The following is a 25,788-nucleotide window of genomic DNA, read 5'->3' on the forward strand; positions in this document are numbered from 1 at the left end:
AGCCCAGAGGTCCCTTCCTCCCCGCCCAGGGAGCTCTCATGTCTCCTTCCGTACCTGCTTCCAGCCCGGCTCCCGACTTCATTTCCGAACCTGTTTGGAAATAAAGCAAGCGTCCACAGCCAGGGCCTGGCTGGCCAGGGTGGGGTGGGACTGGGGCCGGCCATCTGGTGGGGATTGGGATGAGGGGCTCCCTCCTCTCTCACGGTTCCGGGACCATCCCACAGACCCAAGCTAACTGAACTGAACTTGGAGTTCTTTCAGACTGACTTAGAAGAGACTCCAGAGCGGGGGAGGGACCAGAGAGAGAAGTTAAGCTTGGGAGGGTGGGAGTGTCTGGAGAGGTTGGGGTTTGAACACTAAGGGGAGGGCATGGAGGTGGGGGCACTGAGGGGAAGACATGGAGGGCAAGCAACGGGGAGGGGGCGCTGGGAGGGTTTAGGATGATGTGTAGATGATAGTATGCAAATTATGTGCAAAGCATTATGCAAAGCAGCACCTATTAGTGAGGAGGTGTAGGGAGACATTGATCCACAGGGTAGCGCTGAGGTCCAAAGGGTCCAGCTGAGACCACCTGCTGGGCCCAGAAACTCTTGCCGGGGCCTGACAGCCTGTGGGTGAGCCTTCATCTTGGAGGAGTCAGACACCGCCAGGGCCGAGGACCCTGGACCGTCCTGTCTGCCACAGACCGAGTCCCCTGGCAAAGGGGCAAGACGTGCCGCCCGTCCCAGGACCAGTGTGCCGCTGGCCGTCCGCTGAGCTTCTGGGAACCGCGCTGCCGCGCCCCTCTGAGGCTCCCACCCTCTGGTCCACATGAGACCTTAGAGCAGACACTGGAGTTCTCAGCATCTCCCTGACCAGGAGCTGGGCAGTCTGTACATGGGGCCACAGTGGGGTGAGCCTTGTTCCTCCCCCTTCTCCTCCTCCCTCTCACGCACCCAGCAGGTCTGAGCCCTCCTGCCCAGCGCTGCTCTCTGACGGGGGGGAGGGGGGGCCCTTCAGAGCACAGTGGTGTATATGTCTCCTATGTTCCTGGAGGAAGTGCAGGTGATCTGAACCTGACCCCCCAAGTTCCGGGGACTGGGGCAGCTCCAGTGCTGCCGCTCAGCCTAGCATGTGCACTTTGGGGGACTTTCAGGTAACCGGACTGGCTTGTCATCTTAACAGGCTAGGCCAGGCTCCCCAACACATCGCTTCTGGTGTATCCCCGCAGGGACAGTCCTCAGTGGATCACACACCCCTAAGGGCACTAGGGAAATGCCAAGTGCACAGAAGCCAGGGCCCTTAGAAGCTGCTGGAAGGCTGATCATGGCAGTCAATTTGGCTTGCTCTGTGGTCGGTCACCTATCCCTGAAACGTTGCCCTGAAGAACCATCATCCTCAGCAGCTTTCTCCCCATCTCCTTTCCTGGTGTGGGATAATGGCTTTGCCTTGGGGGAACTGGACCAAAGAGGGCCCCTTCTGTGACCTGACCAAGGCCGCGTAGCACGTTAGGAAGAGCGCTGTGACTTGTCCTTGGGCTCAATCTGCCTGTAGCCTTAGCTGGGCTCTGTCCCCTCAGGACCCCGGAAGACCTCGCCTGGGGCCCTGCCCTAGGTGGGGAGGGGGCCTGCTGTTCCCATCACCCCCTGGTGGCCCTGGAGGCTCCTACCTTGCTCCTTGAGCCGGATGATCTCCGTGTCAGAGCCGAAGCTGTTCCAGGCGGTGCAGTTGTAGATGGTCTGGAAGTCAGCCCGAACGATGTTGCTGATGGTCAGGGTGGAGATGACCCCCTCCTCGGTGCTGACCGTCTCCACCGTGTAGCGCCCCGACGTCCCGGACTCCAGCACGTTCTCCTTCCAGGACCAGGCCTGTCCGAGTTGCTCAGTTAGGAGAAGATGCCTACCAGAGCCACCATGCCGCCTCCCAGACGGTATTTCCATCGACGGGAAGCCTTAAGTGGGTCTGCACTGGGACATTTTCCAGGCAAACAAGGAACGCTGTGACAGCGATTGGAGCCCTCCCTCGGCTGGCCTGTGCGGGTACCCCTGACCCTGTGCTGCCCTGGCAGATAGAGGCAGAAGACCAGCCCCAGAGTGACTGAGCCTCATCTTGTGAGAAGGTGGTCAGTGCAGGCAAATGCTTGGAGGGCACTGGGGAGCCAACAGTGCTTTCTCATGCTTAGGGTGGGTGACATTTTGGACTGGTTGTGGGGGCTGTCCCACGCACTGAGGGAAGTTTGGCACTATCCCTGGCTTCCACCCACTCGATGCTGGTGGCCCCCTTCCAATTGTGACAAACAAAAATGTCTTCAGACAATGGTAAATGTCCCCGGGGTGGAAGGGGGGGGGGCAAGATTGTCCCAGTTGAGAACCACTGGCCAAGAGTCAGAGCTCTATGAAGAGAGAGATCAAGAGTGAGTCGACTATTCTGCAATGGGCATGTGTTACAGTTATCATTTAAAAATTTTAAACACGTTTACTGATTTATTTTGAAAGAGAGAGAGCGTGTGGGAGAATGGGGGGAAGGGCAGAGAGGGAGAGAGAGAGAATCCCAAGCAGGCTTCACCCTGCCAGCACAGAGCCCGATGCGGGGCTCGATCTCACAGAGAGTCGAAACCAAGAGTCGCACGCTTAATTGACTGAGCCACCCGGGTGCCCCTCATTTTAAAATATTAAAGAGTGAAGCGAAAGGGGAGGTGTAGGTATGAGTTCTATGGGTGAATTCTTGCAATTTTTGTGTGAATTTTTGGATGGTGAGTGAATTGGATGCCCGAGAAAGTATGTAACAGCAATAATACTCTGATAATAATCGGAGTTTACAGAACGACATCTTTAGCTTTAAAGCCTCAGCAGCCCAGCCTCTGGCAGTCACAGGCACCTGTTGTTCAGTGCGCGTCCCCTACGCCCTCCCTGGCACCACCGCACTGTGGGAGGGTCGAACAGCCCTGTGGAGCTGACCCTGGGGCAGTCTTCTGTGTCCTGATAGAATAGATATCTGTCCTAGGCAATGGGGGTTTACTAAAAATAGTATCTGACTCCCAGGAATGCTGGAAAATGCTCATCTTTGTTTTCGTGCCTGGGCTTGCACCAGTTTCCGATGGACTTGGGTGAAGACCCTTGCTTTTGCAAACGCAAACACCCAGCAGGGCCAAAGTGTGAACTCTTCAGGCTGCCTTAGCTGCACTGCGGGCGTGAGTTTTGAGGAAGGGAGGGGAAATGGAATGATACTTTTAGAGGCGAAACCTTGATAAGTGGGGTAGGGCTCTCCGTGGGCATTAGGGCAGTGGAGGCCAACATAGAAGGACTCTAGGGCATGCAGAAAGGGAGTCTGCGGACTATAAACCATACTCTTTAAGATTTTGCCAAAGTTTGCCTTGAACCCAGGAAAGGGAAGAAATCACCTGGCTTTTTTTTTTAAGTTTTTTTTTTTTTTAATGTTTATTTTTGACAGAGAGAGACAGAGCATGTGCAGGGGAGGGGCAGAGAGAGAGGGAGACACAGAATCAGAAGGAGGCTCCAGGCTCTGAGCTGTCAGCACAGAGCCCGATGCGGGGCTCGAACTCACAGACCTCAAGATCATGACCTGAGCCAAAGTCGGACGCTCAACTGACTGAGCCACCCAGGCGCCCCTCACCTGGCATTTCTTCCAGCCAACCTCGCTTGCCCCTCTGCTCCCAGCATGCAGATTTTGCTTGGAAGCTTTACTATTAGGGCACAGCTGGACAGCAGAGTTAAATGCACTTGCAGATGAACCCTGGGATCACCTTGTCTTCGTGATGCCTTTCCAAGAGAGACAAGGCAGGTATACTTTCCCCCACAGAAGACAGGAAGCTTGGAGGTTGTGCACTGACTGGCCCAGTGGTTACAAGCTGCGGGCTGAGGTGACCCGCCAGGCTGCTGGCTGTGCTAGCAGAACCCCAAACCCTCCCCTCCCGGCCCCAGGGCACTTACAATTCGGTCGGGGGGCGGCGTGCTCCGGATAAAGCACTTGATCTGACCCTTCTCCCCGTGGAGGGCATGCTGGGTCTGGGTGCTGGAGATGATGGGGGGTCCTGTGGAGGAGACAGCATCACATCAGGGATTCAGGAAAGGCAGATTCCCTGGCTGGACCCTTCTTGGGCTTGTTCAGAAGTTGATCCATTAATTTAAGTATTCAGCAAACATTTACCGAAAGCCTGTATGTATAAGGTAAAGTGCAAGGCAGGAGACTCGAAGATAAATTAAGCGTTCAGTCATAAACCTCTCAAGGGATGACGAGTGAACGCTTCTAAGTCAGAATGCCCAGAAGACATAAATAACTGTAATAAAAGGTGGTGAGTGTTCGTACCATGGAGCAGTATGGATGAAGTGCTGACTGACTTCAGAGGAGAGAGAATAGTTCTGCCTGGCGGATGGTGGGGAAAGCTTTATGAAGGAGGTGGGAAACTGAGAAGGGAGTAGGGGAAGTGTCCGGGAGGAAAGCCACTAAGTAATGCTGGCTCTAATGTCACCTCCGCCTTACCCAGGGGTTTCCATTTTCAAGCCATTTTCCCCCACGGCCAGGAGAGGGTGCTCTTGCCTAACAAACCAGGAGTCCTCGCAAGGTTGGGCAAGCCCGGGAGGAAGAGAAATAAATGGTGGGATGTTGTTCCTCTACCAAGGGGAGATCACATTGGGGATCACCAATGGCCGGACACGTTCACAGCTCTCATCTCTTAGGTGTCTTAGGAGAGCCCGTGGTTCATTGCTTTGCCTGCTTCCACTTACACACCAGGTGAGACCACGCTCCAAAGCTGATCCTGACATCCCATCTAGTGTGGCGGGGGGAGGAAGGGAGAGAGAGACAGAGAGAGGGAAATGTTTGTCGATGTCTCCAGGAGTACCTGCCTTATCCACCTCATCCCACAGCCTAGACAGTCCACCTGGAACCTGAAATCTAAGAGTGCTTCCCGTCCAGTTCTGCCTTTTATCTAACCTAAGTCTTTCCTACAGGACGCCCACCCGGCAGGGAGAGGGGGAGGGAGGAGAGGCTAATTCAGCCATTTGTTCAGCTAACTTCCTGGCTGGATTGGGCGGTTGAACAAGGGGCGTAGGGATGGAGACCTTCATGCTCCCTTCCCAATCCCCGGGGCAAAGGTTGGAGCTCTGGTGGCGGAAAAGCGAGGAAAAAGAGCTGGAACAAGGGATCTGGAGGACAGGCAAATTTATGCTGGGAACAAAACAAAAATCGCGCAAACATAATTGCTGTTTATTAGCCACGTTAATTAAAACAGATTTGCATTTCTATGAGTACCTCTCAGCCAACGGGTTTTGGGGGGGGGTACTGGGAGACACTCAGGTGACTGCTACTGAGTTCAGGACGGCTAACAGCTGGGACCCTCCAGAATAAGGGCTTCCACCCCGGGGTGCCTCTGAATGTGGGTAGGGCTAGTTTCTCTCTTGGATATTTATGTTCCAAGAAGTCCTTGGCCAAAAAGGCAGGAGGGCTGGATGTTTTAGGAACTTGGAGGGCACTTTGTTTCGCTGTTAGCTGAAAGTAATGATACCACAAAACTGTTTCCCTTCACCTCCCAGGAGCTAGGAGTTCTCCGGGGGTGGTCCTCAGGCATTCTAAAAGCCATCAGGCAAATGCGTGTGTTTAAGGGCTTTTTAGAGGAAAAAAGAAATCAGAACAAAGGTAGATGGGGTTGGGCAATCAAAGCACAGCGGGAGTGTGGTTTATCTCCCCTTGCCCATAGATCCCGGGTTGGAGCCAAACCAGTTGAGACATGTGCCAGTTTGCTCCCCAAAGGGCAACCAACGGGACGCAGTCGCCCACCAGCCGGGATCTGCCGTGAGGAGAACCCCAACTCGTTTTGGATCCTTTCATACTGTCCCGTCTCTTGAGCCCTGTGCAGGCCCCTTTCCAAAAGGCTCCGCCATCCCTGCACCTGTTCTCTAGACAGTTCCTCTCCTGTGCCCGGCTGGCAGGCTCTTCCCCCTGGGCCACTTAATCCATCCCCGGGCATCAGGGCAAGATGACCTTAGTTTGGCAGAAACAAACGAACGGCTTCCTTGCTTCACTCTGATCCCTTGGGCGTTTCTCTTCCTGGAGACCTGGGGGAGCTGGTGCCACGACTGGAGGCAGAGGAGGGGGTGTAAACATGATCCCTGGCAGGTGCAGATTAAACCCTGGGTAGGTGCCAGGGCACAGGCTGGGACGCCCCTTCCAAGAGAAATGTCCCTCCAATGTGTGCGTCCCCCTCACCTCCCCCACCAAGAAACCACTTTGAATCCCTATTGGGAAATGCCTGAATGTGTAAAGTGGCAATGGGATGTCAGTCCCTCCTTTAGCCACCGTTTTCCCCGGAAACGAGGATGTTCCTTGAACAGCTTCAGGCCTGGGGACCCTGGAGGCCACGTGGGAGTCTGAAGGCCCCCAGCCCGGTGGCCGCAGTCATGGGCAGGGCAGCGGGGGAAGCTGCTGATTTCACCAGGGCCTGGTGCCGGAGCTGAGTGTCAGACTCCAGAGCAACAGGAAAAGGCTGCAGCCTGTGTTGCCATGGATATACGGAGGCGCGCGATCAGATGCTGTTATTTTTAGCCCTGCAGCGCCAATTTATTGGTGGCGTCCTGGGGACACAGAGGAAGGCAGGAAGACTCCTGAGTCAGGGTTCTGCCCAGGACAGGCGGCCTGTGAGTGCCCCCGGGGTCTGAGCAGATTCACCCTCCCTCTGGGGCTGCCCTGGCTCTTGGGGAGGAGGAGAGGAAAAGAAATCGACGGAGCGGGTCTGGCTAATGAAGAAGTCAGAAGGGGATGGCTGTGGAGGCACCAGGCCGGTTTCAGTTTGCCAGCGAAGGGGGAGAGTAGATGAGGCTGCCTGCGGGCAGCTTCCTGGATCGAGATGAAGCCGACAGGGCAGATTTCTAGAACATGACTCAGCCCCTCCTCAGGACCCCCATCTGGGGACAGGACCCAGAGGCCCTGTACGTGTGGGTCTGGGGCTCGGAGCCCCAGGACTTTGACCTGAGGCATGAGGCAGACTACGTGGGGCGAGGGGGCTTGAAAAGGGAAACCAAAAGCCCGGTGGAGAGAGGAAGTTTGGAAACACCAGAGGGACTTGGCCTCAGCTTTTCTCGCTCTCTCAAACCGGCAGCTTTGGTTCCCCACCACGGCCCAAGCACGTATCGTGACAGGGACGTCGGATTTCCATCTTGGTGCTACAGGCTTCTCGGGTCTGACCCAGCTTCTCTGTGACCTTCTGCATCCCACCATCCGAGCCTGGTTCGACGCGCCGTCCCCTAAATGTGTCATTTATCTCGTAACCCGAACTGTGTTCTTGGAGAGATATGAAAACGCTCTCCTGCTGTAATGGTTTTATCATGTGTAATAAGACACGTTCTGTGCCTTCAGGAGGACCCCCTGAATGCTTGGTCTTGTGGAAATTGTGGCAGGTCTCTCTGCTTGAGCAGCTCTAATGCAATGGGAAGGCGCCAACCAGGAGTCACGGAGATGCTCCCTTAAATGCCCTGCAGGGCCAAGGTCAAGGTCAAGGGTAGACACGGGACCTAAATTGACTGTCTAGTGACCCTCTGACCCTCTCTGCCTGGCCAGGATAAAATTCATTAGCTACCACTGTTAGGGCTGGGACCCCTTAGGAGTAACAAAGAAGGAGGAAGGTGACCCATCTAGCCAGGTCCTTCCTCCTCTCGGGGCTGGGCTTAGACACAGGCTCGAAGAGGTGGACAGAATTGCTATGGATCCAGGGTTGGAGGTGGGAGCAAGGTCCAGAACCAGAGACAGCCCCTCTGAGGCAATGCCCGGGACCAAGATGACTTGGGCCCCTCTCTGCTCCCTCCCACCCCCCCCCCCCCAGCATGAGTGAGGGTCTTACCATTGACTGTCAGGGTCACCTCTCGCTCTCCAGCTCCCACCCGGGGCACCACGGCTCTGCACACATATTTCCCAGCATCCTCTTGACGGACGGTTTTGAGGGTCAGTGTCTTTTCATTGCTCAGGACCTAGGAGAATCGGGGGAGGATCAGATACAGAAAACGGAGCCCGGCTCTCTCTGTGTCCACAGAGAACCCGAAGAGCTGAGAGGCAGGCCTGCTGGATGTGACAATAGTCTCCAGCACCTCAGTAAGAACCAGGGGCGGGGTAGGAGGCAGGGGGGCCACTGAGCTGTCCAGAGGAGGTCCACAGCACAGACGCCTCGGTGTCGGTGTCGCCGAAGATGTTACGCACCAGCCCGCAGCCCCTGAGGGCCGGGCACATGGGGGAAGGGGTGAGTGTGGAAGGGGGAGGGGCACCTCCTGGCTGGGGTCCTGAGGCTTTCTCACACAGGCAGGGCTCCCCACCAGCCGGTACCGGGCTGGTCCCGCTGAACTTGTTTGGGGGTGCCTGCACCTGTCTTTTCTGAGGCATTTTCAGTATCCTTTTGAGATAGAGTTGGGGTGACCCAAAGACTTTGGCATTAGCTAGCTCTGAGTTCGAATCTTGACCTTGGCAGTGACCACCTGGGTGGCTTTCGGCAGTTACATATCTGCTCTGCTGAGCTTTCCTTATTTCTGCAGTGGGGGGCAGTCGTGCTCATGGGGTGGTGCAGTGCCGGCACGCACTAGGCTGCACAGAGGTCGGTTTCTATCTGCCTCTCCCTTTACTTCCCTCCCCAAGGCTTTCGCCGGTCCTCCTGAGGGGAGGGACGTCTGATAAACATACACACACTAAAGAACACATATATTTTAAGAGGAACACAAGAAGAAAGCAGCATTTAACTCAAAAGCTGAAGGATTACTTAACTATTTGGGGGAAGTTGAAAAGCCTTTCTAGAGACTTTTACTCCCAGCATTATTGGTGGCCGCCAGCTTTTTTTTTTTAAGTTTATTTATTTATTTGTGGGGAGAGGGGCAGAGAGAGGGGGACAGAGAGAGAGAATCCCAGGCAGGCTGGACACCATCAGTGCGGAGCCTGATTCAGGGCTTGAACTCATGAACCGTGAGATCACGACCTGAGCCAAAATCAACAGTCGGACGCTCAATTGACTAAGCCACCCAGGCGCCCCCACTTGCTTTTTCTTTTTCTTTTCTTTTTTTTTTTTAGTAGAGTTTGTGATAGGGCAAAACTGTAATGGTTCAATGTGTTTAGGGTTATAGGGGTTCATGTGGGTACTGGGGTCCCTCTCCTCTTTTTTTTTAATTATTTTTCTTTATATTTGAGAGGCAGAGAGAGACACAGCGCAAGTGGGGGAGGGACAGAGAGAGAGGGAGACACAGAATCCGAAGCAGGCTCCAGGCTTTGAGCTGTCCGCACAAAGCCGGATGCAGGGCCCCGAACTCACAAGCCGTGGGATCATGACCTGAGCCGAAGTCAGATACTCAACCAACTGAGCCACCCAGGTGCCCCATCGCTCTCCTCTTTCTGGGGCTCTTCTCCCTTCAGCTCACCCTGGAGGCTGATGTCCCCAATCTAAGAGTGTGAGGGGCCCCAGAAGGCAGTTCCCATGGTCAAAGGCCCTGTGGGGTCTGAGTTGAGGACTTACCACACCAGAGCCCCGCTTCATCCAGACGATGGTCAGGGATGGGTTGCCTGTCCAGGCACAGCTGAAGACAGCATCAGAGCCCAGATCCACGAGCAGCGATTGGGGCTCCGTGGTCATCCTGGGTCCAACTGTGAAGGGAGGAAGGGGAGACAGGGCTCTTGATGGGTTGGGAGCTTGAGGAGAGGGGTCCCAGAGAGGGACAGCGGAAGTAAGAAAGAGACCCCTGTCCTCCAGCCTGGCCTCCCTTGGGCCCACCCACTGGCAGCAACAGCCCTATTTCTGCCACGATTTGCCTCCAGGGCTCTCCCATCTCCTGCCCTTTGTCCTGGTTCTGGGAAGTCCTCTCCACCCCTCCCCCCACCCCAGCCCCAGTGCACAGGCAGAGGGGACTTCCTCCTGCCCCAGAAATCCTGGGCATTAGGATCTTTATGTGTCTGCCTTCAGGGCAATTGCCCACCTCCTCCATGCTCCAGTTCTGTGCCCTGGAGTTGAGTTACCCTGTGCACCGGGCCCAGGTCCCAGAGTCCTCCCAGGGTCCTCCAAGGGGCTCTGAGATAAGGAGTACAAGGTAGCCTTCCCAGCCAGGCCTCTCCCTGTATTCTCCGCTCCCCCGGGCCCTCAGGTTATCCTCTGTTCCAGCCCTGCCCAGCTTTTTTCTAACCCCTGGGAAGTAGCTGGGCCTGGTCCAGTTTCCCATGCCCCTGCTAAGGGTTGGTGAGCGTTAATGGAAGCTCCTCTCCGGTTCCCTAGCACAGAACACCTGTAACCAGAGCCTTCTGCAGACCAAGACTTGGTCCCCAGAGTGGGTGCGATGGTGGAATTGTAGGCGCAGTGAAGGGAGGGTGTGCAGGGAGCCGCTTAGCTGCTTTGGAGGAGCAGGAGAGTGTGAAATCCAGGGTCAGGAGACCGGAATTAGTCCCTTGACGTAAAAAGGGAGTAATAGCACTTTCTGTTAGGGCCACTGGGGCAAGGGGAGGGGTCAGATATAAGAAAGTTTGTCAAAGTGCCTTTAAAATCAGAAAGTGTAGTAGATGAGCTAACGCCTATTGCCGTGAACACATCCGGCCTGCCGGTCAGCGATGGGCTGGTTCACCGGGGTCCCTCCCAGGCCGTTGGAAGGGATGTGTCCTCGGGTCTCCAAAGGGAGGGAGCAGATTCCCAAGGAGCCTGGCCTGAGTTCTCCTTTTGCCACTTGCTCACTGAGTGACTTTGGGCCTCTATCCCCTCATCTGAGTGACGGGAATAATAATCCTTCCTCCCTGGGTTACTACGAGGGTCAAGGTAAACCCAAAACAGCACACGAGGAAGCTTTTCTTAAAGCGGGGAGCGCTGTGAGCTTGTGAGGCGTTGTTATGTTGTGTGCGTTGGGTCCAGCAACGGTCCCTCTGGCCCAGAGCAGAGATACCCCAGGGCCGGCTGGCCTGGGGAAACCCCCAGCAGCTGCACTCACAGTAGACGTCCACCGTGCGGCTGATGTTGGTGCTGCCCAGGGCGTTGGTCACCTCACAGGAGACAGGCTCTGAGAAGTACGTGTAGTCCACAGCTGTCCGGTACACTTCTCCGGATGCTTCCTTGATGATCTGGCCCCTCTTGGCCCACCTGCAATACGGGCCCCGCATGCGGCTGTGGACCTCCAGTGGCCAGGGTGTTCCTCCCACCCAGGGGCATCTCTCTGGGAGCTGGAAACCCCGATCCCTCAGGAAAGTGAGTCACGCATGGGGCAGGCCCCCCTAGGGGTCCCGTGGTGGGGGCAGGAATCTCCACAGAGGGATACGTGACAAACAGGTTGTTCTGGAGGGAGGGGGGTGGACTACTCAGTGGGTCAGCCCGGCTGGCTGGCTAGGAAATGGATAACCCCCCTTGGTCCCCCAACAGCTTGGCCATCCCGCCCTGAGCTCTACTGAGGGTGCTGTCTTATTGGGATCCATGCTGGAAAGGCCGAGGTCTAATGTCATGTGCCCATACATGCATGCACACCTGCACCCACACACACACCTGCACCCCCCCATGCACATGCATGCACACACACACACACACACACACACACACGCACATGCATGCACACACACATACAGAGAAATTTGATTTCCAGACAAGGTGAGGAGTTGTGGGAGGGGTATCAGCCAGGGGTCCCGATGGCCCTTCCTTGCACTCAGCCAGCTCGCTACCTCTCCTGCCTCGACCCCTGTCCCTAGGGTAGGTCCCCTCATTGTGCCCTCTCTCCCCTCCCATGGAGGGCACTTGCTCTTTTTCCTGCCCAGTCTCTACACTCCCACCCTGGCTTCGCTCCCCAGGGCCTTGGCTCCTTCAAGTTTGGTCAGACAGGTGGGAAGAGGGCTGTGCGGACATCTGTCATCTGTCATCGGCCAATTGGTCCCACCGAGGGGAGAGACTGAAAAGCCCTGGGCTTGACTTGGTCCAGGCCCTGGGGCGGTGATCTCTGCATTGGACCAGTGACTGGGCAGCTAAGGCAGTGCTAGGAGCCCCCAGGTGTGTGTGTGTGTGTGTGTATGTGTGTGTGAGGGTGGGCCTTTCTTTACAGATCTCCAGGGAGAGAGTTCAATAGCTTCCTCTGGTTTAACCTCATTGTGGACAACACTTACTTTAAAAAAATTTTTTTTAACGTTTATTCATTTTTGAGAGACAGAGAGTGAGCTGGGGAGGAGCAGAGAGACGGGGTGACAGGATCCGAAGCAGGGTCCAGGCTCCAAGCTGTCAGCACAGAGCCAGACGCGGGGCTTGAACTCACTGACTGCGAGATCATGACCTGAGCCGAAGTTGGATTCTTAACCGACCGAGCCACCCAGGCGCCCCGACAACAATTACTTTTTAAATCACAGAACCTCCAACCAGGCTCCTCCTATTCCAAGCCTATTTTGGGGGGTGTTTTTCTTTGTTACCCCATGATCGTGACTCCCGGTACCCACAGCCTCCCTGCCTTCTTCCCCTTCCCCTTCTCGTGTTCCTGGAGCCTTTCCCAGCACCACAGAGAACCATCTCTTGCCTTCTCTCCCCCGGCTTCATGCTCAGTCCGGCCCGGCCAGCCCCGAGAGACGGCCACGTCTTGGCATCGCATGAGGCGCCCAGGCTGGCACCATGTGGTTATTATCGTGAGTTAATATCACATAATTATTAAGAACATGATTAATAATAACAATTATAGTTTAACAACAGAGCGAACCATAGCTCCCCGAGAGCTTAAGGAGCTTCCCAACAAACTATTATGAGTTATTCATGAATCATTTCAATTTCTAACTTTAATTTAATGACCAGACTTCACAGTCAGGCACAGCCCCTGCCTGAGGCAGATGAATTCAGTCCCAGGCACGCGGTTGGGGATCTACATCCAACCTCTGGCTCCTTCGGCCTTGCTGAATGAAGGAAGCGTGGGGTCAGGTGGTGGGAGGCTGAGGGGGGCTGCAGCTGGCCGGACCTGGAGGAGGGGAGTGTGAGCCTCTCCTGCTCTCCCAGGCCTGCCTCTGGCAGGGGGCAGGGAAGCTAGGGCCCAGGCCAGCTGGTTTCGCAGGGCCATTCTCTTCTGTCATTGGAGTTCCTGGAGAAGATGGGGCTTTCTCCTCTTCTCTGGGGCCTTTCGTGGTGTAAGTCACAGAGGGAGAAAGCTCCACCTGCTTAGCCCTGAGAAGCTTAGAACTGCTGGGACTCCCATAGGCCTGGAGCCCAGCAGGATGGCTGGGGGACCGAGCTTTCTTGTTCCCAGCTGTGCTGTGCTGTGCGAGCCTGCCCCCCTATGCAGCGGTTACCCTTAGCCCCCTAAGGCCTAGGCCTGGCCCTACCTCAGTGGCAGAGTGGGGCGCAGGGGATTTCCTAGACTCTCCTGTCCCAGGGTTGCGGGCAGGAGCTGGCTGTGGAGGCTGGGCCCTTCGCAGCCCCGCACCAAGGCCTTTTGGGGACACCCCAGGGGTCTCCTCCTAATCCTGCTCTGTCTTTTTCCTCCCTTCCTCTATATTCCCCTCCCACACCAATAAAACCCTCTGTAGGGATTTCTTCCAGAAGCTCAAACCACTCCTTCAAGCAGTTGGCCACAGGGTCAGGGGTGATCCAGGAGCAAACCCGCAGCTCTCCGCCCTCCCCTTTCCTCTCTCTCCTTTGGCTTTGCTTTCTCCTCCTCCTCCTTCCAGTTGGATCCTGTGCACTCCCCCTCCACCCCACCTCTGCCTCCACTGTTGTCTCCACCGCCTCCCTGAGCCCCTCTGAGAAGGAGTCAGATTAAGCCTTTCCCAATCAATGTCTAATTTGGCCGGAGTAAATGTAAGAGGATTAATTATTTATATCACAGAATCAGGAGGCCTGGCTGTCACAGCCGACAGGCTGTCCTTAAATAGCCCTGCGTTTTACGCTGGGTGGTGGTCCCCCCTCCCTGGTACCTGCGGGGGGCGTGGGGGGCATGGGAGAGCCTGGAGGACAATACCGAGAAGCAGGTGGGGAGCCACACTTCATGGTGAACTCGGGCCTGTTCTGCCCGCCTCGGGCTCCTGGTCCTGGGGGGCAGCTGCACCTGTTCCCATGCCCACCCGTGTCCCCTTTCTGGGTGCAGGGGTGGAGGGAAGCCTAGCTCTACTTTCTGAGATCACAGCCTCTTCGTGGAACAGGAGGAAGCAATCAAGATGAATGGAAGTAAAGAAACACAGATCCCTGCAGTCTTGTCAAAGTCAGTTGGGGAAAATCGATGTACTTATGTGAGGAGATTTGTTTAAGGCTTTGCCTCTTGGATCCCAACACCACATCTAGAAGGACCATCTGCCCGCTGGGCGAGCCCTCTCTCAGGGGGCGGAGCCAGCGTGGGTGGGTGCAGGGCGGGGCTGCCCCCGCCTTTCTCCTCCTCTCCCTTCTCTCCTGAATTTTCCTAGTGGCCAGAGGGGTTCCCTAAAAGTCTCTGGAGTCCCGAAGGGAGCGTGGTCCACACTGAAGTGTTTTCAGGGCCTTTGGCTAATCAGAGGGCCGTGAGGGGGAGTGAACATTTGCAGGGAGGTCTGTCCCTCCCTGCACCACACAACTGCCCCTCTGTAACCAGGGGCTGACCAGTGACCAGGGAGCTGGAGGCCAAGAGAACCTACATGCTCTGTGTTTGTTTGTTTATCTGTTGACTTTTTAGTTAAAAAAAAAAAAAAAACCAAAACATTGTGGGGCACCTGGGCGGCTCAGTCAGCAAAGCCTCTGACTCTTGGTTTTGGCTCAGCTCATGATCTTGCGGTTCGTGAGTTCAAGCCTCCGGTTGGGCTCTAAGCTGCCTGCTGCTGGGAAGCCTGCTTGGGATTCTCTCTCTCCCTTCTCTCTCTCTGCCCTTCCCCTGCTCATGCTTTCTCTCTCAATAAACAAAAATGACAACAAAACTACAACACACACACACACACACACACACAACCACTTTGAAATTGTAGAAAAGTTGCAAAAGTAGACCAATTAAGTGCCATATTCCCTTCACTTAGATTCACTAGTTGTTAATATCTTGTCATATTTCTTTATGATGGATCATCTCTCCATACGGAGATTTGAACCTTATCATCCACATCACTGGTGTTCTGCCTTTGGAGAGTGGTGCCCCTGACAATCAGGCCCAGCAGCCTGATTTCTTGGGTGTTTGCTCACCCTGTCCTGGTCAGAGGGCAGGGGTGGAGTGGGGGACATCGCTGGGTCCTAGGGCACAGCCCTGCCCTCTGCCCAGCCCTTCATAACCTGGCAGATGACCCAGAGCCTGGCCGCGAAGAGAAATGGAAGTTGTATGCTCTGGTCTCCTGGGTCCAATAGGCATTCTTGGGATGGCTATGAGGGTGAATGTGGGATGTGTCTGCTTGGGTGCCTGTGGGGGTCAAGGGCTGCCCAGGGGAATGGGCATTTGCGGGCCCTAGTGTTGAGGGATTGCAGGAAGATAGCTGGAGCAGACAGCAGAGAGAAGCTGACCCTGCAGAGAGGAGCCCAGGCATCGCAGGTGCAGGGTAGAAGCCCAGAGAAAGGGCATCTCTTTGGGTCTTTGTTTTGCATCTGAAGACAGATGCCGGATCTCAGCCAAACCAGACCTGCCCTCCAGACCTCCAGGGCCGCACAGTCTCGGGGATCCTTCTCCTGCCTCTAGCCCAGTGAATGGTTAAATTGGACAGGACAGATGGGCTCCAGCCTCTCTTAAAATATCCTCAAGGATAAAGTCTCCATGCCTTTCCTGGTTTTTGGTTCCAGTGTCGTTTAATTATCTGCACTGCAGGGAGCTCCTCTTGCTTCCAACCTGAATCTCTAGCTGCCTCTTTGGCCCATTTCCTCTTATTGTGCCCTCTGGGCTGCACCGCCTCTCGTCTCCCCTGTCCTCCACTCCCACTGGCCGGCTGATTATCTAGTCTGGGACCATTAGCATCCCTGGCACCGGCTGATGCTGCAGCTTAATAACCCATCTCCATGGCAGAGGCGACACTCTGGGCTCGACCATCAAGGCTGGGCTGGTGGGGAAGGACCGGACAGAGTTAGGGCCGCTGGGCTGGTGGGGAAGGACCGGACAGAGTCAGGGCCGTGGCGAGTTCCACACGGCATCTCAAGGAGGTGAGTGTCTGCCCTTGAGCGTCTCCGAGGGCACGCCATCCCCTGAAATCTTGTGCGGTGGCGGTGCACAGGCAGGAAGGTGCCCCGATGAGTCAGCCCGCATTATGAAGTGCCTGCTATGTGCCCCGCGCTGTGCTCCACGCTGAGCGCCCTAAGTGGCTAAATTACAGTTCTTGCCTTCGAGACGCTCCATCAACAGGGAAAGATAAGCGTGTAAAAAGCAGTGGTGCTTTTATCAGTGTTGCGAGCAAGGGGCGCGCAGGGGATAAGGGTATAGACGATCCTAGGTGCCTGCTGGATAGGGCCAGCGGCCCCGGAAATCTTACCCCACGCAGGTGAACGGTTTGGCAAGCACGCGGCTAGAATCTGGGTTCTGATCTTACTGCTCTTTCTGGTTGTTTTGACTTTTTTTTTTTTTCCCTGAGCTTCTCTGCCTCTTTTCAGAGAGAAGGGATAAACAAGCGATCCAGACAGAAGGGGGAATACCTTCTGTTTCCAGTGGAAGGTACGTGCGTGAAATTTCATGGGCGTGAGAGAAAGGAAAAGTCTACCTGGCCAGGGGTTGGATGGGTGTGCGGGGAAGGGAGAAGGATCCTGGACACCGGTAGCGAAGCAAGCACTGTGCTGCGTGCCCAGGGCCATAATCGACACCTTCTGTGATAGGCAGCAGGGGTGGGGAGGGGTCCAGTGGCCAGGCGGTGCCTCCTTAGCAGGACTCTTACCTGTACTGGGTGACAGCTGGGTTGGCCTTTGCGGAGCAGTGGAACGTGACGACGTTGTCCTCCAGCACCGGCTGTGGTTCCACCGACAGGTTGACGAGCGGGGGGTCTGAAGAGAGAAAAGATTCCCTTGCAGGCTGGGCAACTGTGGCCATGGTTTGGGGGAAAAATGGGGCAGGAAGTTTCCCAGGGTGACATGGGGGACAAAGGCCAGAGATTCTGGCGAGTGGCCACCCGCTGGTGGGCCCCCTAGAAAGTTGGGGCCCTGAGCAGAGGGCTCCCTTGCTCCCTGGGGGTGCCTGCTTCGGCACTGCTGGTGGTGGTGGGGTCTGGGCTCCCACTGTGGATTCAAGGCCTGGTGCTTAAAGGAACAGCCAGCCAGGAAGCACAGTTGTCTGGGCCCCCAGAAGTCTGCTGCCTGCCCATCTTCCATTTGTGAGAGGGAGCAAAACACTTCAGACGGGAGAGGTGGGCAAAGGGGGTGCAGGGGGCACACAGAGTGGGGGGTGGTGGGCACTAAGCCCCATTTAAATACACTTTTTTTTTGTCTTTGAAATGTCTGTTTCATATCTGTCTGTGAAAGGTTCTGGTGTATCTGTTAACTTCAAAGTGGCATTTACACCCTTTCATCAGCCTAATCATCTCTGCTGGGCCCTGACTGGTGTCACCCAGCCCTCAGCTCCCCAGGCTGGGCTAGTCTTTCTCATTCAATGTGAGGGGAAGCCAGGCTCTGAGGTGCTAAATGGTAGGAGGTGGAGTAGGCTGGAAGAGAGGGAGGGAGAGAGAAAGGGGGAGGTGGAAGAGGGAGGGAGCGTGGGAGGGGGGGAGGGAAAGGGAGAGGGAGGGTGGGGGGAAAGGGAGGTAGAGAGGGGGGAGGAAGAGAAGGGGAGGGAGAGAGGGGGGAGGGAAAAAGAGAGGGAGGGAGGGAAGGGAGAAGTAGAGAGGGGGGAGGGACAGGAAACAGAGACAGAGAGACCAAAGAGATGGGAGGCAGGCAGGGTACTAACATAGAAGAGAGACATGGAGATGAGAGAGCAACACAGAGAGACAGACAGACAGAGACTGAGAAATGCAGAGGAAGAAGAAGAAAAAGAGACAGAGAGAAGCAGAGAGCAGAGAAATGGAGAGAGATGTATACACAGGAGCACATAATCAGACAAAGACTTCAGACTAAAAGCGAAAAGACCAGAGGAGACAAGCAGACAGAAGGCGACAGGGTGTTGGGGACAAAGACCACACAGTAATGAGAACTAGAGAAAAGGGACGGGGAGAAAGACGCAGAGAGATGGAAAGGTGGAAACAGAGACCAGAACCCATTCTTCCTTGTCACGGTCTACGGGATTCAAGTCGGGGGTGAGTGAGGAGGGCAGCTTGGTGCCCGCCACCCAGCCAGGGTCCTGGGCTGCATCTTTGGGCTGGTCCTCACCCATGAGCACAGCAAACTGCCAGAAGGGCATGTGAGCTTCCTAGGGGTTCAGTCCAGCCTATTTTCAGGAAAAGAAGAAGGCGATTTCTCAGAGACCATCGAGAAAAATGCTGACCCCTCTAGGGCGCGTGTGAAGGGCACCGCGAGGGGAGCAGGGCTCCAACCGGCCCGGCCTGAGCCTCTGTTTGGGACCACAGTTGGGGTTCTGAGACCCTCAGAGAGTCACCTGCTGGAACTGAGCCTAGCCCACCGCAGAGCTGGGAATCATTTGAGCCTGTGGCCCCGCTTTGTCCTGCCGGTGCCCAAGCTGGGTCTTGCCTCCCTGCACAGAGCTGGGGCCAGGGAGGTGGCCCGCAGGGCTGTGCTGGTATCTGCAGATGGCTTGAGAGATGCAGGGGCGGGGGTGGTGGGGAGAGAACTCTGGTCCCTGCGCAGCAGGTGGCTGACTGTTCTGGGGACCCTGATCTCCCCACATGAGCCCCCAGTTCCGGAGGCTGAGCACGATCCTGGGAGCATCTGCTACTGCAGCAGTGGAGGAATTTCATGGAGAATTACAAGCGAAGTGACAGGTATTTCAATGATCTCAGTCTTCGTCTCTAAAGCGTAATTCAAGTAGTGACGAGTGCGGCAGGGACTTAGCCATGAGAGCTCTCCTCCCACCCCCTAGGAGAGCTGAGACCCCCCAGAACCCTGTAGCGTCTACCAGCTGCTGCCCATCCGCTCCGTGCCACTTGCCCCAACCCAAGCTGAGGGCCGCCAGCTTCCCACGTCATGGCAGTCAGGGGCCCTCTTTCTGTGCAGGGCTAGCCAGCTAACCTGGGCACCCCAGGGCTCTGATGGCACCACCCTAGAGATGTGGAGACCTAGGGAGGAGCTTGCATCTTGCTGTGTGTTCGAGAAGCATGTTCTGAGGCAGAGGAATCTGGTGCTCACCATCTGGAACCAAATGCATGGCTGGCCTGTGTCCACCCAATCCTGGGAGGCAGAGTGGAGTCCCTCAATCCGACTCTTATTTGAGGAGGCGATGGTGCCAGTTGGGTAGAATCTAGAATCTATCTGCCACAGAACTTGAGGGGGTAGTTCCAGGAGGCCCCTCCCCCCCTGGATGTCCTTTATAGGGTTTTGAGTCCTGGGGAGCAGGGCAATGGAGCATATGCCTGTTGTGGGACCCATCCTGCTGCCCGTTCCCCTTCTCCATTGCACACCTGCCATGCTGAGCTCATCCTGTGCGCGCCTCTCTCCCGAAGCTTCCTTACCTCTGCAAAATCCTCGGCACCCTCCCCCCTTTCTTGAAGGGCCCCAAGAGAACGGGTCCCTAGGCGGCTTATACACTTGCTAGTCTCACCTGCACCTCCACCCCAGACCCCGAGGTGCCTGTGTCCCTCTGTCCACCTGTGCAGGGTATGAATTTTCAGGAGTCTAGCAGGCTCCCGAGGTATAAATAGTGTATGTCATATCCAACTATTAAACACGATTTTAATCCCACTTGTGATGTCGGTTGCATTAACTTGCAGGAGGGCAGCTTTGATGTAGCTGGTGGAACTGAGATCATATTGAACAGATGTTACAGCTGAGAGTCTGTTAGTGTTTCCATCAGCAACCTGTGTGCGCGAGTGTGTGCGTGCGTGTGTGTGTGCGCGCGCGCGTGTGTGTGTGTGTGTGTGTGTGTGTGTGTTCAGGGGAAGCATTACATCGAGGAGGGGGTGGAAAAGAGAGAAACTCCATGACTCAGTGATTTTATAGCACATTCATTTGAAACTTGGCAGCTGGATGGCAGCGTCCAGATGTAGCGAGACTTTGGGGGTGTTAAGCTTTCTCTCCCATTACTCAATCTGGGGGTTTTGTCTTCCGTTGGGTAACATATAAAGACCAAGGGAAACAAACAACAAATGCGCTTTTGCTGAGTTTGGATGCTTCTTGGTTGACTGAGAAAATGAGCAGGTTTGCAAAGGCGGCTCTGATCCGGCCCATGGTGTCCACGGTAAACAGCTGGACGCTTACTAAACGAACAAATGGAAAAATGGAGGAGGAAGGAGTCTGGGGGAGGTGGCGGAGGGAGCGCGTGCTTTTGCTGGCAGGCCCACGCAAGCACCTTAGGAGAGGGCGCAAATGGACGGAGGCCTGTCCCCTGTCAGGGCTGGGAGGGGCACCGCACACGGGGACACTCGCGGGTGTGGAGTGCTCCCCCTGTGCCTGGCCCTGTGCTCCAAATGCCACCTGAAGGACTTAATTTGATCCTCACGGCCACCAGATGAAGTCAGCATTGCCACTTCCACATACAGATGAGGAAACTGAGGCACAAAGAGGTTAACTAACCAGGCCAACATCCTTCAGTAGGGGGCAGAAGCCAGAATTCAAACCAGGAAGAATGCTGTGGCCTTAACCACTTCCCTGTCCTGCCTCAGACGGGGCCCACCTAGGAACCGGGCACCTGGGTCCTCGGCCACTCTCCGATCTCATTCCTGATGCTTCCCACCTCCTGGGGCTGAGGTGTCCTTGGAAAGACAGCCAGCCAGGGCGCAGAGACCCGGCAAGGCTGGCGTCCTCACAGACCGTCATCTGTGTGCCCTGGTGAATTGATCGTCTCATTAGAGGGCATTAGTAATAGTTGGTGGGCTATTAGGATGATGCCTTTCTTGTTGACAGGAGAGCTTCTCCTGGTGTGATGGAGAATGGCCTGGAGGGGAGTGTGGCTGCCGCCAGGTGTCCCCCTGCCGGGGCCAGGCTGCTGCCGTGGGGGGCTGCCGGCTGGCTCCTTTTGTGCGGATTCCGTAGCTGGCGTGGGCCTCCTGACCAGGTTGGGGCTTGGCGGGGGGCACACCGGCAGCCCAGCAGTGGGAGGCTTGGATGTCTCTTGTCCCCCACCCACATGCCTCCCAGATCTGGCTTGTGTTTGAAGACAGCTCTGATCACGGTCAATCCAAGGGCAAGAAGAAACTCTGGACATCATTCGGTCACAGGACAAGGAACGGGTATCCCCAGAATAAAGTGACAAGCTTAGGCCCGCACAGCCCATGGTGGTGTGGCCTTTTTTGCATGCTGGACCACCTGATCCCCGGAGTATTTTGCTTTTTCTCAAGAGCTGGGCCCACAGCTGCTGCTCAGAAGAAGCTGGTGGGTGTGGACAGCCAGGGCTGGGGCAGGACAGGCAGCCCCCTCAGGGCAGCCCCGTATTCACGGGATCCTCCGAGTGAGCGGCTCCCTCCCCTCAGCCTGGTCCTGGGTCTGGCAAGAGCCCCACTGTTCTTGGCTCTCATTAAATGAGGAATAGAATAGTTGGTGGTGATGAGGGAGTAGGGGTTACTAGCCAGTGAGGACAGAGAAGATGAAGCCTTCTCCAAGAACTCCGCTGTGTCTGAGTCTCTAGAGCGAGACTGAGGGTTATAACTGTTTCTTCTGCCCTCTGGGATCTAAGTGGCAGCTGCCAGGATTCTAGACAGAGTAAGGACTTCGGCTCGCTGGGCCCCGCCCCTCTGGACTCCAGATCCCCGCCTGCGGAGCCAGGTGGAGCTCAGAATCCAGAAGGCTGAGATGAGCCAGGCTGTTGGGAAAGGTTTGTAAATGAATTTGATTTAAAATGAATGAAATAATAAGAAGGAGATGAATGCTAGCCTGTAGCGCTTAGCGTAGCACCAAAACAGCCCCCGGCACATGGTGGCCTCACGCTCCCTGGCAGGGAGGGGGATTTAAGAGAAGAAAAGTCAACTTTTGAGTGCTGAGACCTCAGACCTAAACTAGTCCGGTACCGGGAGGGAGGCCGCTGGACCACCTTGTTGAACATTTTTGTTGTTGTTGTTGTTGTTGTTGTTCTCTGGGGCTGACAGAAAATTCAGGGAGGTTTTAGGAGACTGTTAAGGAGTCTTTTTAGGTGACTTTTGGAATAGGATTCTGGGGGAGTTTTAACGCATCAATCCTGTTAACGTTAATCGTGAGGACAGACGCTCGCTGAGGGCCCGCTGTGGGGAAGTGTAGAGGAGGGGTTACCAGTGCCGGCTCTGGAAAGCAAGGCTGTCTACGTTTGACAATTATGTGGCTTTGGACAAGCTGATCAACCTCTGGGTGCCTCGGTGTCCCCACGTAGGGACCACTGTCACACCTACCCAAATGGTTGTTGTAAAGATGAAATAATACGTGGAAAGTGTGGGCTGACTGAATGAGCACTCTTCTTCTCTCCCTGACTGCCCCTTCCACGAGAGGGGCCCCTGGGTCCCCAGCTTCTGTAGGGTATGTGCTGCTCACCCACTCCAGGGCCCTGAACACCCTGTGGCCCCCAGTATCTCTGCTCTGGCTTCCTCTTCAAGAAGGGGCCCCCTGGTGAAAGCAGACCCGGGGACTGACTCGGATATTTACTGATGTGGAAGTTCTACCTCATACAGGTTTGGACATGTGGCTTGACCATGTCATTTGCCAAAGGTCCTCATCTGATGTTGTTACTTCATGTGACAATAAGAAGGACAAGACCTTTGGGTGCCCACAAATACAATCCCGGCCAGTCCGGGGAGCTGTCTGACCCATTTCCTGTCTCCGGACACCCCCCAGAGAGGGGGCAAGAAGAAGCTGGCGAGTGGCTCTAGGGAGCTGGTTATCCAGGCCTGGCGTTTTCCCCCAATCCATGCTCCGGGCAGGGACTGCCGGGTGGTTCCTGCCCCAGGCCTGGCCCGGCTGGGAGGGCCGCGTCAGTACTCACGCTGGATGTCGATGGTGACTGAAGTCTCCTTCCCTCCGGGGATGGCTTTGTTGGTGGCTCGGCACACGATACTCTGTCCGTTCTCCACATCGCCGGGGGAGACAAAGAGCGTGCTCACGATGCTCTCACGCTTGCCGTCTCGAAGCAGAGTCTGGGGCGGGGCGGGGGGGGGTGGGGTGGGGGAAGGAGGGCAGGGAAAGAAGGCCACATGTCACTCAGAGGGGATGTCCTGGGCAGGAAGACATGCTCCAGCCTCGCTGAAAGGAGAAGGAGCCCTCAGGTCGGGACACCCAGGGGTGCAAGTCTCTGTGGAGAGCTGGGGGTTTACTCGAGCACTGGGCTGCAGAAGGAAACAGAAACTAGAAGGTCTTCTATCATGGGGGACAATCAGCCTGGACTTGTATACCCCAAAGCGTAAAAGAAACCAGGCTGGGCCCAAAGGAAATCAGGTTGCAGGTGTCCTCTGGTGTTGGGGGGAGCCTCTGGGTCTGCAGGCAGCACAGAGAATGTGCCCAGCGGCAGACGGTGCAGTTGGGGCATGGGGTAAGGGCAGGGCTGGAGCGGGGATGCAGGTATTGCTTTATCTATGTGAACCCTTCCAACGTTTCAAGTCATTTCACTTCCTGACCTCATTCGAGCCCCAACCCATCACAGGCAGGACAGATGCCATTATCTTCCACGTGACAGATGAGAAAACAGGTAAGCTCAGGAGAGCCCACGCAGCTCCACCGAACTTACCTTCAAGTTGGGGTTGAGAAAAGTAAGAGGGTCTGACAGGGTGCTGAAGAGCGTCCCCACCCCCCCCAATCCATGTCTTCATGGAACCTCAGAATGGCAACTTATTTGGAATTAGGGTCTTCAGAGATAAGCTAAGTAATCGGGAACTTGTTAAGATCTTGAGATCACCCTGGATTTGGGGGAGAGGGTAAAGTCAATGACTAATGTCCTCAGACGAAGAGGAGAGGACACAGAAAGAAACAAGGAAGGTCACCTGAAGACGGGCAGAGCCCGGAGCGATGTGGCCACAAGCCAAGGAACGCTGGGAGCCTCTGGGAGTGGAAGAGGCAAGGAAGGACTCTCCCTGGAGGGATCACAGCCTGCTGACACCTTGCTTTCAGATTTTTTGGCCTCCACAACCCAGAGACAATACATTTTGGTTGTCTTAAGCACCAGCTGAGGTGCTTCGTTAGGGCAGTCCTTGGGAACAAATGCAAAGCCTGAAAGCCTTTTGGTCTCCTGCCTTCCATCCCTTTGTTTTCAGGGGCTCATGCTGCAGCTAGTTCCGCCATCACTGCTGCGCCCCCTTCCGGCTACCTCCCCATCAGTTTGGTGCCCCGCACCGCACCCTGAGCTCACGGTGATCCACTAAGGTAAGGTGCTGGGGAGCTGTGTCAGGCAGGGGAGCCACTTCCAAGGTGGGACTGGACTTGTTCGGTACTCAGAGACTTCTGATCCTGGGAAGCTCCTTAACCCCCTCCAGAGAAGGGTGCCGGACGCCATCTTATTTTGGCTTGCTTAGGGCCACGGGATAGACGAATAGACGTTACTTCTCAAAACCTCCCTCAAGATAACGGCGACACTGTTCTCACCGGACCCCACAAGGAAGGGAGCATTATCTCCACTTAGTAGAAAACTTAGTTCAAAGTGAGTCGGGGACTTGCTAGGCAGGGCTGGGATTTGCACTTGAGAATGGTGACCCCCAGAGCCCAGGACCCTCACACCACGGCTCCCTGAAAGCTAGATGGTGGTTAATATGATCTTCACTTGAAGGTGGGAACAATTCGAGGGATTAAGCACTTTACGTTCATTGAGCTACTCAGCAGTGTTGAAAAGGAGAAAGCAGGCCCAAAATGGAGTTATGTTAAGGGCCCCACATCAGCAAGGACTTAACACCTAACCTAATGCAGTTTCAAACCCCAGCCCTGCCGGAATGTGACATTTCACCAGCCAACCTAGAAGTTCTTGGTTAGCAGGAGGAGGTCATCCCTCTGTTACCCCCTAAGAGTGAACTTGCCTGAAATAATTCATTCTTTGATTATAATTTCCTTTTATTCTGCCCCTTCTCTGCCTTTAAAAACCTTCCATTTTGTAGACCTCCTTGGAACTTTCCAGTTCCTAGATGAGATGCCTCCTGATTTATGAATCATTTACTAAAGCCAATTAGATCTTCACATTTACTTAGTTGAATTTTTGTTGTTTAACAGAACATAGGCAGCTGGAACCTGCTCTCTGGGTCCTCAGTTCTGGGGGGTCCTTCTCAGCATGGGGCAGAGCCTGTAGCCTCCAACACCAGGAGAACATGACATGAGCCTCTGTCTAGAACAGCATATCCAGCTTTAGACAAAGCCAGGTCCTGATGCCAGAGAGATCCACAGAGCAGGGCAGTGGTCCAGACCATTTCTCTAGCATGTTCTAGAACTACCTGGGCCTGGGCAGGCTCCCGTGGCTTGAGGCCTCACCGCACCATCTTTCCTGGGCCTCAGCCCTGGGCAGAGGGGTTCTGGAGCTGGGCCAGGGCTGGGGGGAGCGATGTGGTCAGCCCCAGCAAGCCAAGGGGTGGGTGTGGGATAAGTCAGTGGGATAAGGATCTGCAGATCAGTCTCAGGGCCAGGGCGCTAAACTGGAGGCCAGCCAAACAGGGGTGAGGGGAGAGCAGTTTAGCCCCAAGCCAAGTCAGAGCAGAGGGAGCTGTGGCCGCACCACAGTAACGGTTCCGGACTCTTCGGCAGACTTCATGTGTCTATAAATAGCAAAGCGGTAATAAGAACAATTTCCTGGATGGAAATAAGACCTGGGGTAGGGTGGAGGGAGGGGGGGAGGGGGGAAAGAGGTGGGTATTGTTCTTCCTCATCCCCTTTCCTTTACTTTTACCCTTGTGCTAACAAGAACATTTACATTAAGTTTGACTCTGCCGGGAACCTCTCCAATTGAT

General features: G+C 55.4%; 1 protein-coding gene across 3 annotated transcripts in view; it reads right to left on the minus strand.

The window, feature by feature from the left end:
- Positions 1 to 25,788, minus strand: part of KIRREL3 (kirre like nephrin family adhesion molecule 3) — a 548,879-nt gene that overhangs the window by 9,823 nt on the left and 513,268 nt on the right. For 2 of the 3 annotated variants that reach the window (XM_032595024.1, XM_032595026.1), the window contains 8 exons: positions 22,857 to 23,007; positions 16,747 to 16,852; positions 10,929 to 11,077; positions 9,479 to 9,606; positions 7,832 to 7,958; positions 3,930 to 4,030; positions 1,649 to 1,847; positions 55 to 90 (listed from right to left, as the gene is read on the minus strand). In XM_032595024.1, coding sequence (XP_032450915.1) covers positions 55 to 90; positions 1,649 to 1,847; positions 3,930 to 4,030; positions 7,832 to 7,958; positions 9,479 to 9,606; positions 10,929 to 11,077; positions 16,747 to 16,852; positions 22,857 to 23,007 — 997 coding nt within the window. The remainder of the gene's footprint in view (positions 1 to 54; positions 91 to 1,648; positions 1,848 to 3,929; positions 4,031 to 7,831; positions 7,959 to 9,478; positions 9,607 to 10,928; positions 11,078 to 16,746; positions 16,853 to 22,856; positions 23,008 to 25,788) is intronic. The other variant, XM_032595025.1, reaches the window with a different exon arrangement.

The sequence above is a fragment of the Lynx canadensis genome, chromosome D1 (assembly GCF_007474595.2).
Source record: "Lynx canadensis isolate LIC74 chromosome D1, mLynCan4.pri.v2, whole genome shotgun sequence".
NCBI lineage: Eukaryota > Metazoa > Chordata > Mammalia > Carnivora > Felidae > Lynx > Lynx canadensis.